Source organism: Lacerta agilis, chromosome 5 (assembly GCF_009819535.1).
Source record: "Lacerta agilis isolate rLacAgi1 chromosome 5, rLacAgi1.pri, whole genome shotgun sequence".
Classification (NCBI taxonomy): Eukaryota; Metazoa; Chordata; class Lepidosauria; order Squamata; family Lacertidae; genus Lacerta; species Lacerta agilis.
In genome coordinates, this window is record NC_046316.1 from 36,943,410 (window position 1) to 36,957,894 (window position 14,485).

At 42.4% G+C, this 14,485-nt stretch overlaps 1 protein-coding gene across 3 annotated transcripts in view; it reads right to left on the bottom strand.

The window, feature by feature from the left end:
* The window catches only part of PPP2R2D (protein phosphatase 2 regulatory subunit Bdelta), a 34,663-nt gene extending 23,111 nt beyond the window's left edge, over positions 1 to 11,552 (bottom strand). The window contains exons 1-2 of one of the 3 annotated variants that reach the window (XM_033149371.1): positions 11,274 to 11,539; positions 10,939 to 11,028 (exon numbers count right to left, since the gene is read on the bottom strand). In XM_033149371.1, coding sequence (XP_033005262.1) covers positions 10,939 to 11,028; positions 11,274 to 11,280 — 97 coding nt within the window. In that variant the 5' untranslated portion in view covers positions 11,281 to 11,539. Of the gene's footprint in view, positions 1 to 10,938; positions 11,029 to 11,273 lie in introns of all 3 variants that reach the window. The other 2 variants (XM_033149372.1, XM_033149373.1) reach the window with 2 other exon arrangements.
* Positions 11,553 to 14,485: the final 2,933 nt, after the last annotated feature.

A 14,485-nucleotide genomic window follows, 5' to 3' on the forward strand; every position in this document is an offset into this window, starting at 1 on the left:
GTTGGTAGGAGCAGGGACTGAGCAATGGGAGCTCACCCCATCACGGGGATTTGAACCACCGACCTTCTGATTGGCAAGCCCTAGGCTCTGTGGTTTAACCCACAGCGCCACCCGCGTCCCATCAAAGTGTAACTTGCTGTAATTATTTTTCAACAGAAGTCTACCACAAGGTCATAATTAGGTGGCATCTCCACAACAAATGGAGCTGGCATAGAGCACTTTTTGCTTCTGCAGCTAAGTGCTCATCAAAGAGAAGGTTCAGCACAACTCTTGAATAGAGCTGGGTGATCAACATACGATCAATATATCACAAGGTTTTCAACATTGTGATATATCATCAGCTAAACATCGCGATATGCCGATATATCACGATGTCTGAAATAAGGAGGAAGCTATGTAGAGATGCTGTCTCGCTTCACTGTTTTTCCCACATCGTGATTTTTGCATAGCGTGTACACACACACACACACACACTGATTCACAATATATTGCCAGGTCAAAAATCAGGAAACTGATATCACGATAGGACTTTAGACCTGTTTGGGATGATATATTGATAACCCAGTCCTACTCTTGGTTCCAGTTCTGACAGGAAGACTGAAACCCCAATCAATTATAGGAAAATGTACCTTTTTTGCAGGATGCTAGTATCAAGCCTTTTTTGTTTGGATTCAATGTTAACCTGTTACCCCTTCTCCACATCCTTCCACATATTCAGGTCAGATATGGTTGCCATATGTCCTCTTTTTTCAGGACATGCCCTCTTTTTCAGGGGTAAAATTTGAGGCAAATTGCATTATAGCATCCTCTTTTTTGCTCTTCAAAATATGGCAACCCTAAATAGCAGCACCTTGATGTTTAGTAATTAAAGCAAGGAGTTGGGTGTCATCTGCATACTGATGGCACCTCACTCCAAAAAGGTTGATGCTCTTCCTCAGAAGTTTCATTAAGATGTTAGCAAAATTGGCATTAAACCATTTGAAATTCCACAAACCAATATCTAGGAGGCAATGGCACAATCTAATCCCCCGAATCCCTAATGATCACTGTTGGACACTGTTTCTGCCTGTTCCTGTTTTGCTGCAAATTAAAATTCCCATGAGACATTAAAACATGACTGGTAAGCCTGTTGTATATGCTATTTTTTCTAATGTTCCCACATTAGTGTTCTCATGAAGATACAGCCCTCTATATATTAAAATAAATAGCAAATACTAACACATTTGCTTTCAAGACATTTGAAGGGAAGCATGGAATATCTGCAAGGTATGGTGAACACTAATGCTGAGGCAATGGAGGGGCACATGTTTTGCTCTGGAAATGTTCCCAATACAGAAGATTACCTGATGACTGTATAAGCAATGTTATCCACAAGTAATTCATGAAAAACTATTTACATACACTTCATAACTTTTGCACTGTTTGTGCACTTTTTCTACAGGATGCTTTTGCTACATGTGGATCTTTTCCAGTCTTTTTGAAACTATCATCCTGATTCCAACTTTGGGAAAAAGTTTAATAGCTAGAGCCCCAAATCCTTAAATTAGAATGCAAATATCTTATTGGGGTGTTTAAGTGTTACATCTGTTTGTCTCTCAAAAATGAGGACAATTCTAAGCTGAAGTTCATTGATTCTACTAGCTATTTAGATCAGTTAAGGAAAAAGTAGTTCCCAGGTGGCAAAGCATACAACAACTACTGAGCATATTTCCTGTTCACTTGGTAGCCTAATAGGTTTGAATTCCTGTGATGTTTCAGAAAGTTAAAATACCCATACCTGCTAAATTCTATAAGCAATATACTGAATTTGCTAACTTTTTTAGATTTAGGCCTTTAGTTTCTTCAGTTACTTATTTGCAATACGTAGGTCTAATCCATTTTTAACAATATGACAAAGTTTAACTATCATTTATACTTTTAAGATTTTCAAAGATTAAACATATTTCTTCTCAATAGACAGCAAAAGGTTATAAGAATCAGTCATGACAAGATAGCATGGTAGTACTATATGTTGTTTCTAGGCCACATTACAGCATTAAAGGAATTAATCAATAGCTTGCCAAATCAGCGATAGAAGAAAGGTGAGGATCATCAGATCAGCACTGCTGTTCTTCTGTCTCTAAGCAGAAAGTCAGTCAGCAACATTGCTTTGACCTTAAATGCCCTGTTCCTGTATTTAGACACATGAGGGAGGTTTGGTAGTAGGAATAAGTTGCCTGCATGAAATGAACTTTCATATTGATTTTGCTTCAAACTAAGCTCATAATCCTGGAGCTGTGCATTGGTGTACTAGATAGGGTTTCTGTGCTTTCAACTACCACAAAAATACAATGAACTGATGGCTTGGTCAACCCTTTACTGCACAAGAACATGAAGGCATACGTAAAACCTGAGTGTACTAATTTTTTCTTATTATAGTATGATAATCATTAGGAAGCTTTTCTTACTACATATAAAAGATCTGATTTTTTAAAATCTTTTGAAAGGAGACACTGTGGACCTAACACAGGGCATGATCCTGGAAGCACATGAACCCCTGTAATTACTGATATCCCTATCAATTTCTGTTCACAGCTTTATGCAAATTCTGAATGGTAACCAGTTAAAAACATAGTGGATTTTTTTGATCAGTTGAACTAGATGAACTTGAGGTTATTCTAACACTGTGATTGGTCCTAAACAACTCTTTAAATGCACGAATTTTGAAAAATCATGCCATGGGATGGTTTGGCATAAGAACTGCAATTTTGGCCAAAGAAAATAAGTAGAATGACCAGCAGTACACATATTTCCTTGAGTCTTCCAATTGCACTACAATTTTTCAGAAGGTAAGGTATAGCAGGAGTCCCTTCAATCTCTTTTCTCTACATTACACCATCCATGCACGGACATGAAGACCCCAACCTCTCTGCATATGCCAGAGAACTCGAGGGAGGGCCTGATGGTGACAACAAATAATGGCTGGCTTTTTAAGCAAGTTAGAACCACTTGCTTATAGCAATGCTCTTAAAGCACTTTGAACCAAGCAGTTAGGAAGCAACTTTGCAGTGCAGGATTATAGGCATGTGTGCCAAGACATCTGCCCAGCTGTAAATGAGTTTGCTGAAAAATCAAAGTTGCTTCTATATGGAATTAGTCACATCCTTCAAATGTAATACCAGAGAATCTAGTGTTGCCAATAAAAAAGATGGTTTGAAATGAGTACGTTTCTCAAAATATTATGCCTCTTGCAGGCATATCTTATGTTATATGGTACATTCTTACGTAGCTTAGGGATTCAATTTCTTGCTTGCCTGAAGTAGTGGTTTCCCCTGGCTGAACAGACATGCATCAGCAGATGGCTCCTCCCCTCCATCTACTTTTCATCACCAGTGTGTATAAGAGCCTGCATGCACAGCCACAATATTTATGTTCCTGAATCCCTTGAATCTGTTTTATTCTTTTTGCATACTTTTCTGTTTTTATATCATTTTATTGATTTAGGCTATATTTTTGTTTAACAAATGCTTTATACTGTACACAGTGTACACCACTTTGGGATTTTAAAGATACAGAGCAGTTTGGAAATGCTTTAAAATAAATAGATAGAATGCTGCAGTGCTATTCCTTAAGATGGGAGAAAGCACAACAGGGTTTTACCATCTACGTTAGCAACATTTAAAGGTGGACAGGTCCAAATGCACCAGTTCTACCATACTGTGTGGCAAAGAACACAGCAAAGGCAAATCAATGGGGTGCAGCATGTATAAAGAGCTGACAATGTACGTAGGAGAGTGGGAGTGGGTAAGTGATGGAGCAAGAAAGGAAGATTCTGCAAAGCTCAGTTGGGATCAAGCCAATTTACATATCTGGCTGATACAAAGCTTCAAAATCAAAAATCATTTTAAAGTTGTTATGCAAAACATTGTGCATAAAATGATCAAAAATTTCCTCGCAGTAAATTTTTTTATAAGCAAAAGTGTATTTAACCATACAATCCTTACATGTCTATGGAAAACTATGCCCCACCAAGTTCAATGGCTATTCTAAGGTGTGTATAGGATTGCAGCCTCATTTACCAAAATATCTTGCTATACTCAAATCAGCACTTTCCGAGCCCATTATTATTCTAATCTTTCTGCATCAGATCAGTACAAACTAAGTGGCATTTGAGATCATTTCAATAAAAGCTTTGAAATTTTCATTTATTTAAGGCTACACATAATTCATAAGATGCATTTAAACACACCCAAACACCAATTCATTACCATTTGTGCGATTTCAGCACAAAGGACAGCACCATAAAATAAAGTATAAAGTTCTAAAATTCAAGTTTAAAGTTACAGGTAGGTAGCCGTGTTGGTCTGCCATAGTCAAAACAAATAAAAATTAAAAAAAAACCATTCCAGTAGCACCTTAGAGACCAACTAAGTCTGTTATTGGATATTAAAGGATATTATTAAGCCACAGCAAGATATGGTGCGGTCTATCAACTTGTACACCCCAGGTAATGTGGTTGCTGACCTGAGCCAGACATCCTGGAGAGTGAAGTCAAATGGGCCTTAGAAAGCCTTGCTAACAACAAGGCCAGTGGAAGCGATGATATTCCAGCTGAACTATTTAAAATTTTAAAAAGATGATGCTGTTAAGGTGCTACACTCAATATGCCAGCAAGTTTGGAAAACTCAGCAGTGGCCAGAGGAGTGGAGAAGATCATCTACATCCAATCCCAAAGAAGGGCAGTGCCAAAGAATGCTCCAACTACCGCACAATTGCACTCATGTCACACGGCTAGCAAGGTTATGCTTAAAATTCTACAAGGCAGGCTTAAGCAGTATGTGGACCAAGAACTCCCAGAAGTGCAAGCTGGATTTCGAAGGGGCAGAGGAACCAGAGACCAAATTGCAAACGATGCGCTGGATTATGAAGAAAGCTAGAGAGTTCCAGAAAAACATCTACTTCTGCCTCATTGACTATGCCAAAAGCATTTGACTGTGTCCGACCACAGCAAACTATGGCAAGTTCTTAAAGAAATGGGAGTGCCGGATCACCTCATTTGTCTCCTGAGAAATCTCTATGTGGGACAAGAAGCTACAGTTAGAACTGGATATGGAACAACTGATTGGTTCAAATTGGGAAAGGAGTACGACAAGGCGGTATATTGTCTCCCTGCTTATTTAACTTATATGCAGAATTCATCATCGAAAGGCTGGACTGGATGAATCCCCAACCGGAATTAAGATTGCCGGAAAAAATATCAACAACCTCAGATATGCTGATGATACTACCTTGATGGCAGAAAGTGAGGAGGAATTAAAGAACCTTTTAATGAGGGTGAAAGAGGAGAGCGCAAAATATGGTCTGAAGCTCAACATCAAAAAACTAAGATCATGGCCACTGGTCCCATCACCTCCTGGCAAATAGAAGGGGAAGAAATGGAGGCAGTGAGAGATTTCACTTTCCAGGGCTCCATGATCACTGCAGATGGTGACAGCAGTCACGGAATTAGAAGACGCCTGCTTCTCGGGAGAAAAGCAATGACAAACGTAGACAGCATCTTAAAAAGCAAAGACATCACCTTGCCGACAAAGGTCTGTATAGTTAAAGCTATGGTTTTCCCAGTAGTAATGTACGGAAGTGAGAGCTGGACCATAAAGAAGGCTGATCGCCGAAGAATTGATGCTTTTGAATTATGGTGCTGGAGGAGACTCTTGAAAGTCCCATGGACTGCAAAAAGATCAAACCTATCCATTCTCAAAGAAATCAGCCCTGAGTGCTCACTAGAAGGACAGATCCTGAAGTTGAGGCTCCAGTACTTTGGCCACCTCATGAGAAGAGAAGACTCCCTAGAAAAGACCCTGATGTTGGGAAAGATGGAGGGCACAAGGAGAAGGGGACGACAGAGGATGAGATGGTTGGACAGTGTTCTTGAAGCTACTAACATGAGTTTGGCCAAACTGCGAGAGGCAGTGAAGGATAGGCGTGCCTGGCATGCTCTGGTCCATGGGGTCACGAAGAGTCGGACACGACTGAACGACAACAACATCAACTTGTAGCTGATAACCTCTTAAGGCAGGAGTTCGCAAAGTTTCTGTTGCTTGGGCTGGTTCACAGTCCCGCAGATGCCGCGGTGGGCCGGAGTAAGCGCACGTGTGCGCAAACACTATTTCCAGCACTCCTTCTGGCACAGAGGAGGTATGCACAGCTTCCCATTGGCTGCAGGAGCTTCCTGCAGCCAATGAGAAGCTGGCCAGTGTTGCGGAAGGCGGTTCCTGCTCTGCGCCAGCTTAGCGCAGTGCATGGGAGCCAACTAAGCGGGTGGAGGGGGTCCCCGAGTGGGCAGCGGGGGTCCATGGGCTGGTTAAACAACTCCCATGGACCGCTTGTGGCCCATGGGCCTTAGGTTGCCGACCCCTGCCTTAAGGGCAGCTTCACACAATATACAATGGCTGTGTTTGGACATTCACATATCAGCTTATTAAGCCATTAAGATTTGTGAACTTCATACTTGGGCTTGTTTCAGAGTCATTAACCACACTTTGTCAGTTCAGGCAAAGCCAGAAATGATAGTTAATCTCAGATTTCCTGGTTTATTCACTCACTTGTGCAAGGAAAGGAACAAAGGGGCTGCGTGCGCACCCATCAGACTATTACACAACTTGATTAATTAAGCAGGTACAAGCATCCAAAGCTGTCCAATATGTGTTTACAACAGTATGTACAAACAACAGGGAACTATCATCTATCACTCCCAGTTCCATAGTACAGGCGACTCCCAACTTATGAAGTTACGTTCCAGGGCCCCGCATGCATAAATGGGAAGCCTACTGCAGTACATACAGCTTCCAGCCCAACAGCTGGAACAGGGGTAGCATGGCAGCAGTGAGAGCTCCTGCATACCATTTCGGAGCCCCTGGAGTGTTTCTTTTCTGGACTTTTGGCTCACTGGTGTCCTCTTCAGGCTCTGGGGAGGGTCTCCTTGTGACCCACAAGGACTTTCCAGCTCTCTCACCATTTTAGGTTAGTTAGTTATTTGTTGGCACCATGCGTATACGTGGTCACGTGCAAAGTTGATCACACACAATTTGGGGGATGCCTGTATTGTTATAAAAATATAGTACCCTCAATTTGATGGGTACTTTACAGTGTAAAGACAATACTTTGACCTGGAGAAAAGAATTCTGTATTATTTCTTCAAGTAGCAGAAAGTCAACAGACAGGAGAGAGATCAAGGCTCGCATTACGCTACAATAAACTGACAGGAAAATAAAAATGTTACGAACATGAAGATGACACATTCTTGTCAAATCTTCTCACCCAGCATTGCCTACCCATATGGAGTTATGATGGAATGTATAGTACACATGAATGCCAGTGCTGAAAACACAATATATATATTAGGTTCCGATGCAAAAATGTGTTCCTAAAATCTGAATTAATACAGGTGTTACAGGATGAACTGATGTGTTGTTCAGAGGGAGAAGATTATTGCACAACTTAGAAGCCTATTTTGCACACACCTCCATACACTGTGTGATTAGTGCAAAAGCTAGAAGGAAGTCGCCAATGTAATTTTCACAATGGGGGTATCCCTATTAAGATAGCATTACACAAATATATGAATAAAAATTACGGGCCTCATTTTCTAAAACTATTATAGGTACAGTCCTATCCACACTTACCTGGAAGCAAATTCCGTTAAAATCCATGGTATTTAAGTAAAAAAAAAAATTAGGATAGGGTATAAGAACAAAAAGGAAAACATGTTACAGACAAATATATCAGGCTTGATTCTATTAACGTCTGTGATACTGCGAAATGCAAGCAACTACTTGCATGTGTTTGGAGTACTCTGATCTATGACATTTTAATTTCAATCCTGAAAAACTGGTTAAGTTCTCAAATGTGCTGCATTAATGTCAGTTTTCTTTTTAGCATATAATTTTGTTGATAGTTTTGCTTATGCCCAGTGCTGGAAATTGTTATTTTTAAGATTAGTTGCATAACTCTCTATATTGCCTTATATCTAAAGATTATAAAATGTTATTGACAAAACAGCAAAAACATACTATCATCAATTATACCGTAGCAGTGTTTTTCAACCACTGTTCCGCGGCACGCTAGTGTGCCATGAGATGTTGCCTGGTGTGCCGTGGGAAAAATTGAAAAAGTCAATATAGGCACAGAGTTAATTTTTTTAACATTTTCTAATGGTGGTGTGCCTCGTGATTTTTTTCAGGAAACAAGTGTGCCTTTGCCCAAAAAAGGTTGAAAAACACTGAATTATAGTGCCCTTCCTTGGGGCCGAACAACCTAAATGCAATTTCTTTTACAAAGCTTCTTGAACAAGTTGTTTCAAAAACAGTAGTAAGGGAAATGCAAGCAAGATGTGAAAGTATGTCCAAATAAACAAGGGCAAAAATTAGAGCTGAGATGCTGGTCAAGTGAATTTGTTACTTGGCTATGGTCAAATATTTCCAAATATTCCATAATATAAAATATGCCCTTGTACATGTAGTGTAGTATATTCCAATATACTAATATAACATGCACACAACCCACATTTAATAGCAGGTTTGTCCTATTCTGCACTCCAGTGTGGTTCTAACCTCTCTTCTCTAAATTAAGCCATGCTAGCTTTTATAGCCATGTGATGGGTCACAATGCCCAGGAGTAGGAAATACTGTAAACCGTTGTGGAAACAATGAGGCTTCCACATGATATGGAAGAGTGTCTATAAAGTTTCAGAGGGACTGGACTCTGGAGCCTTCCAGAGAAGAGTAATTTTGATCATAAGCACAATATTATTTCTTCCTTGAGACTGTTCTGAAAAAATAATGTGGACAGTAGATGGCAAATTACCCACTTTTAAAAACCAAATGCCAATCTTACAAAAAACTTATTTCTCATTAGCAAGTAGTTAGAAATTTATTTTCTCACAACAAAAGTAAGTATACTGCAACAACTGTTTCCAAACAGGATAAACTGATATGCACTGCAGTAATTTATTACAGTGAGCAAGAAAGTTGTAAGACCATCAAGGTATTTACAGAAAATTTTAGTGCCGTTAATTAATACTATAAATTTCCACCTGGTGCAAGACCAGGTATTTTATTCATGTAACCCCTTCCCCTTACACAAAGTAGCTAGAGACAGACACATATACTGTGGGTGTGGCTAATTGTTTCACTATAAATAGAACTCTAAATGCAACTCTCTACATAAATATTAACTGTGCTCAATATGAAAGCATGTAGACATCTTGTTACCAATGTTTTGCAGCTGGCTGCCACCCAGATACAGAATTGTGTGAAGACTATCAAATATCACTATCAAGGTTGAAAAACAATACTCGATTTAGTACACATACTGGAATTTATTTTACTACTATCCATTCTAGCACAGAACTCTTTCACATCTCACCAATAAAACCCACTGATGATTCAGAAGGCTTGACTATGCTTAAATATCTTAATAAAACAAAGAATGGCAACTGAACCCAAGTAAGCATTAATGAAACTATATCGCTTCTTGGAAAACATGGCACTTTCAGGAAAACAAATTGCGGTTCAAGAAAATGTGGAAACCGCTTACCTGCAAACCATTTTTAATTCTCTAAGTATATTATGTTAAAAGGATCACCTATTATTGGTGTGAGTATTAGTAATCAAAGTAGTTTCAGTATCTTCCTCCAAACCACACCCTAAGTTGGCCTCTCCACTCTTGTAAAGAGAAAACCCACAACTTTTGTCTTTGGAATTATTTTTAAACTACAACAAGAATACAACACGTAAACTCAAATTAAAATGCTTTTAAGGACAGTAATATAAATGTTTTAAAAATCCACAATAACCAAACTTCTAATAAGAGTGTATTTAATAAATTTACGAATACAACCTGTACACTTTCAAAAAGCAATGCAGACTCTTCATAAAACTCTAGAATACCATGGATACCAGCCAGCTACTTTAATGAAGCAGCAACAGTTATGCTGCAATTTTAATTACTAGATAATAAATCAAACAAAACTTTGTAAGATTTACTTTGGAATTAACATACTTAAGAATGAACTTTTAAGGCACTTTTACAGGCTGGGTTGGTTTTTGCTACAAACTGGTTCAACGTAATCTTGGTTGATATATCATTTTTAAAAGTACACCTAAAGCCACGCATTGCCAGAAAAAAGACTTCACATTTCTGCTGCTAAAAACTAAATTTCAGAGGAGGCCGCCTCCTCCCCTCCCTTGTAGCGCTAGAATGTAGCTTGACAACCTTGACAGACTGCTCCCCACTCCCAATCCTCTTTTTTCTTTTTGCTCCTCTTGTTCCACTGTCTGTCATTTCTCCCAGAACATTAAAAAAAGACAAGAAAAAAAAGACAGCAGTTTTCTGTATAGTGTGGCGAGTGCAGAGCAAGCAGCAGCTTAGTCAGACTCTGCAATCCCCCCTACACATATTCAAAAAAGGGGGGAGGAAGATGGGGGTGGGAGGAGAGAGAAGAACCACAAAAAAGCGAGCAAAAGGTAACACTTTCTCAGGCCTAATGCTGCTTCCAGACCGAACAAGGGCCCGGGGTGGGTGGGGGCACCGTCTCTCCCTTACGGTGGGAACCAGGGTTCATCCTCAGCCCCTTCCTTCTTCCCATCCTGCGCTTGGGGACCTGCGGGATGCCTTGCAAGTGAAGGCCCATCAACCCTGCAGGAAGGGTGGGGGGGGGGAAGGTTGTTGCAGAGGAGAAGGGCCTGCAGCAACCTTGGGAGGGAGCTCCGGGAATAGCAGGAGCCTCCTCTACCATTATTCCCCACCCCCCACCCCCATTGCGGGAGGTTTTTAAAGCCGGGTCGGGAAGAAGAGAGGCCTTTCGGAGGCCCTTCCTTAGGAGCCCAGGGTCATTCCGTCCCCTAAACCCACCCACCCCAAAATAATAATTAAAACAACAACCACAACAACCCCCTTTACCTTCCGCCACGTCTTCGTCGATCGCCCCCTTCACCTGGGAAAAGCACCACTGGAAATCGTTGCTGCCGCCTCCGCCGCCGCCGGCCACCCCTGCGAAGAGACGGGAAAGGGAAGAAATGCCGTGAGAAGCCCGACCCTCGCCTCTCAGTATACCTCTCTCAATACAAGATAAATAGGCCAAAGCCTTCCCGCTCCCTTCGGCCGGCTCAGCCCGGCGAGGTTGACCACGGCTGCCCTCCTCCCCGAGGCCTCAGGCCTGCCTCCGCCCGCCAAGACCAGGGCCACCCAAACCAGCCCCACAGCCACTGCCGCCTCTGGTGCGCCCCTCTCCTCACCTGCCATGTCGCGCCGTGTGTGTGGCGGGCGGAGACCGGGGCCTAGCGAAGCCCGCGTGGCAGACGTAAACCGACCGCGACCGGAAAGGGAGCCGCTACGAGCGACGCCGGTGACCGAGCCGCTGCTGCTGCCGCTGCCCCTGCCGCTGTTGCTGCTGTGGCGGCCGCCACCGCCAGCGCCGACGCCGCCGGAGGTTTGGGGGTTTCAAAATGGCGCCCATTGCCGGTCAGCCTGATCCGGTGACGTCATCCCCCTGCCAGCCTCCGCCGGGCGGAGGGAGGGAGGGAGAAGCCGGATGGGCCTGAATGAATGGGGTGTGTGTGTGTGTGGGAAGGGAGAGGCAGGCAGAACTAGGCGGGAGGGAAGTGAGTGGGTGTGGGGGGCGGGAGGAGGAAGAGGGGAGTCCTCGGGTGGTGGAAGCGGCTCTCTGCTCTCGCGTGGGTTGGAGGAGGCCGGTTCCCGCCAGGCCGGAGGAGGCTTCAGGTTCTCGCAGGGCTTGGAGAGAGACGGTTTGCTAGAAAGGGTGGGGGAATGGGGCTGCTTCTCCCCCCCAACAAATAAATAGAGGTGGAAAATCCAGCAGGGATTCGTGCCCTTCGCTGATGAACACGCCAGCAGTTAAAAGCATAGCTGTCACTCTATTCCCTCAGCTATGTTAGGAGCCTAGTCAGGAAGGGGGGCAGGTTAGGCTAAACATGTTGCCTTTACTTGGAAATCCAGGCCTTTAAAAGTAACATGGTTTAAAACTCAACATGATAGGTATTGTGAGGCAAAGTTAGCATTTTCATCCAGAAAATAATTGGATGGAATATCTTATTCATGGTTATTGCCTTTGAAGGAAGAAACAGGGTTCCAGAGCATGTACAGAATGCATTTTCCTCATCAGTGATTTACTGGGGCCTGCCTAGAGGTATTTGGGATTACAGAGAGGCTCAGACTGATTGGTCCTTGTGCAGATGTGAGTCCTGCATCTTCTCTATGGGTATAACTCATCCTCATATTTGTTCATCAGCCCATTCTTCGCAAAGTGATTTTCACAGGAGGCGCTTTGCAGAAGCTGCAAGGGGAAATGCTTGACCCTGATTCCACCTGCTGATTTTAACATGAAATGTTCTCCTTCCCGGCTACCTTTTTTTCCTACCATGGTCTATGCCTATGTTTACCTTGCAATCTGTGGCACAGCTGCAAGTCTTACATAATTTAATAACAAAGAAAAATATTTGTATAATACTTTTGTATAACCCACACATATTTTCTTAACAGAATGCAGTGCAACTCCTGAAGCCCGATGTAAGTGTCATTTGCCAAGATGCCGAAGTTCCAGGAAACATTGCTCCATTTAGCTTAGTATTGTCCATGCTGATGGGTAGTAGCATCCCAAGGGAGGGAAAGTTGTTTGCATTCTTTAATAGAGATGCACAAGCACAATGTCAAGCTTGACGGTTCTGTGCTTGCTCCCACATTGGTATTCTGAATACTTGGTGTGTACCCAAAGCCTTCTCTGCATTTCTTTTATAGTATGACAGCTGAGTAGCAAGTGCTTGTTATATCAAAGCTCAAGATATACCATTGCTAATGCTGCTGACGTCAGTAGAACACGGGTGTGGAAACTCAGGACTGGTGGCTAAGCGCAGCTGTCTAGACTTTTCTGTCTCTGTAGGCCATGGGTAGGCAAACTAAGGCCCGGGGGTTGGATCCGGCCCAATCACCGTCTAAATCCGGCCCGCGGATGGTCTGGGAATCAGCATGTTTTTACATGAATAGAATGTGTGCTTTTATTTAAAATGCATCTCTGGCTTATTTGTGGGGCATAAGAATTCGTTCATTCCACACACACACACACACACACACACAAAAATAGTCCGGCCCCCCACAAGGTCTGAGAGACAGTGGACCGGCCCCCGGTGAAAAAGTTTGCTGACCCCTGCTCTAGGCTGTACATCAAGCCACACCTCTCCCTAGGCCGCACCCCTCACCTGCCCTGTATTGCACCTGCCTTGAGTGTTTCTGCCTGGCTGGATTGTGTCCTTGAAGCCTGATGTCAATGCTCTTTGCTTGCCTGGATGAAGGATAGAGGGGGGTATATGAGTGTATGTAAAACTAGCCTACTGTACAAAGGTAACATTTATATTGGTTGCCCAAACCACTTTGTCTTTGGGCTGGCTCTGCCTAGCACTGGCATGTGGCCATTGTAAGGTTGTGCCCCTAATGGAGGCAAGAGGGAAGCTGCTATCTCTGTAGCACAGTTTGATATTTCAAATGCCAAGTGGCCTAAAAATTACACTGCTAAATAAACATAAAAGTGCAGGTGTTTGTGAGAGAGCGCGAGAGAGAAACTCAGGTTTGGGGCAGGGGTTAAAGGGCAAGCAAGGTGTTGCTGGTTATATCTGCCATGTGAGATGTGCAGGGAATTTTTAAAATAATACATAAGTTAAGCATTTGTTTTTCTCCTTAGCGTTAATTTTTGAATCCTCACCCACTCCTTCAGAAAGAACAGGTTGTTCCTTGGTTGGTTATACACATGCTCTATTCATGCAACCTTACTTGTCAGGGCCAAATTTAAGTTGGCCTGTTATGCAGGTTCCAAGCCCCCACCCCTCTCTTTTACCTTGAAATTTAGCTTCGTATGGGCAAGCAACTGAAAAAAAGGAAAGGGGAAACCCACATGTGTAACATGAAAATAGAAAGCAATACATTTAATTCAGCATAGAGTTTCCCCTGGCTGTGCTTTGATAAGTTAGCTATATGCATTGCAGAAAGATATCATTAGGGCACTTCCTATAATAGTTTTGCAGTGACACAGTAAGGCATACATAATGTGTTTTAAAAGATGCAGAAGCTGTCAGAGCTGGTTTGAGCATTATTTGTTCCATTGTGCTCCCCATCTTACACAAATATAAAATGGGGAGCACTTGGCTTGCCAGTAATGTAAAATGATCTACCTGTAGTAGCAGAACACAAGCTTAACAGGAGTCCACATTGTGATGCAGCAGCAAAAATAGCTAATGCTTTTCTAGGCTGCATCAACAGAAGTATAATGTCTTGATAGAATCATAGAATCATAGAGTTGGAAGAGACCACAAGGGCCATCCAGTCCAACCCCCTGCCAAGCAGGAACACAATCAAAGCATTGATGATCAAGGAAAGTAATGCATTGAAGGGGTTGGGATAGATGACCCTCAGGATTCCAACTACAATTCTATGATTCTAG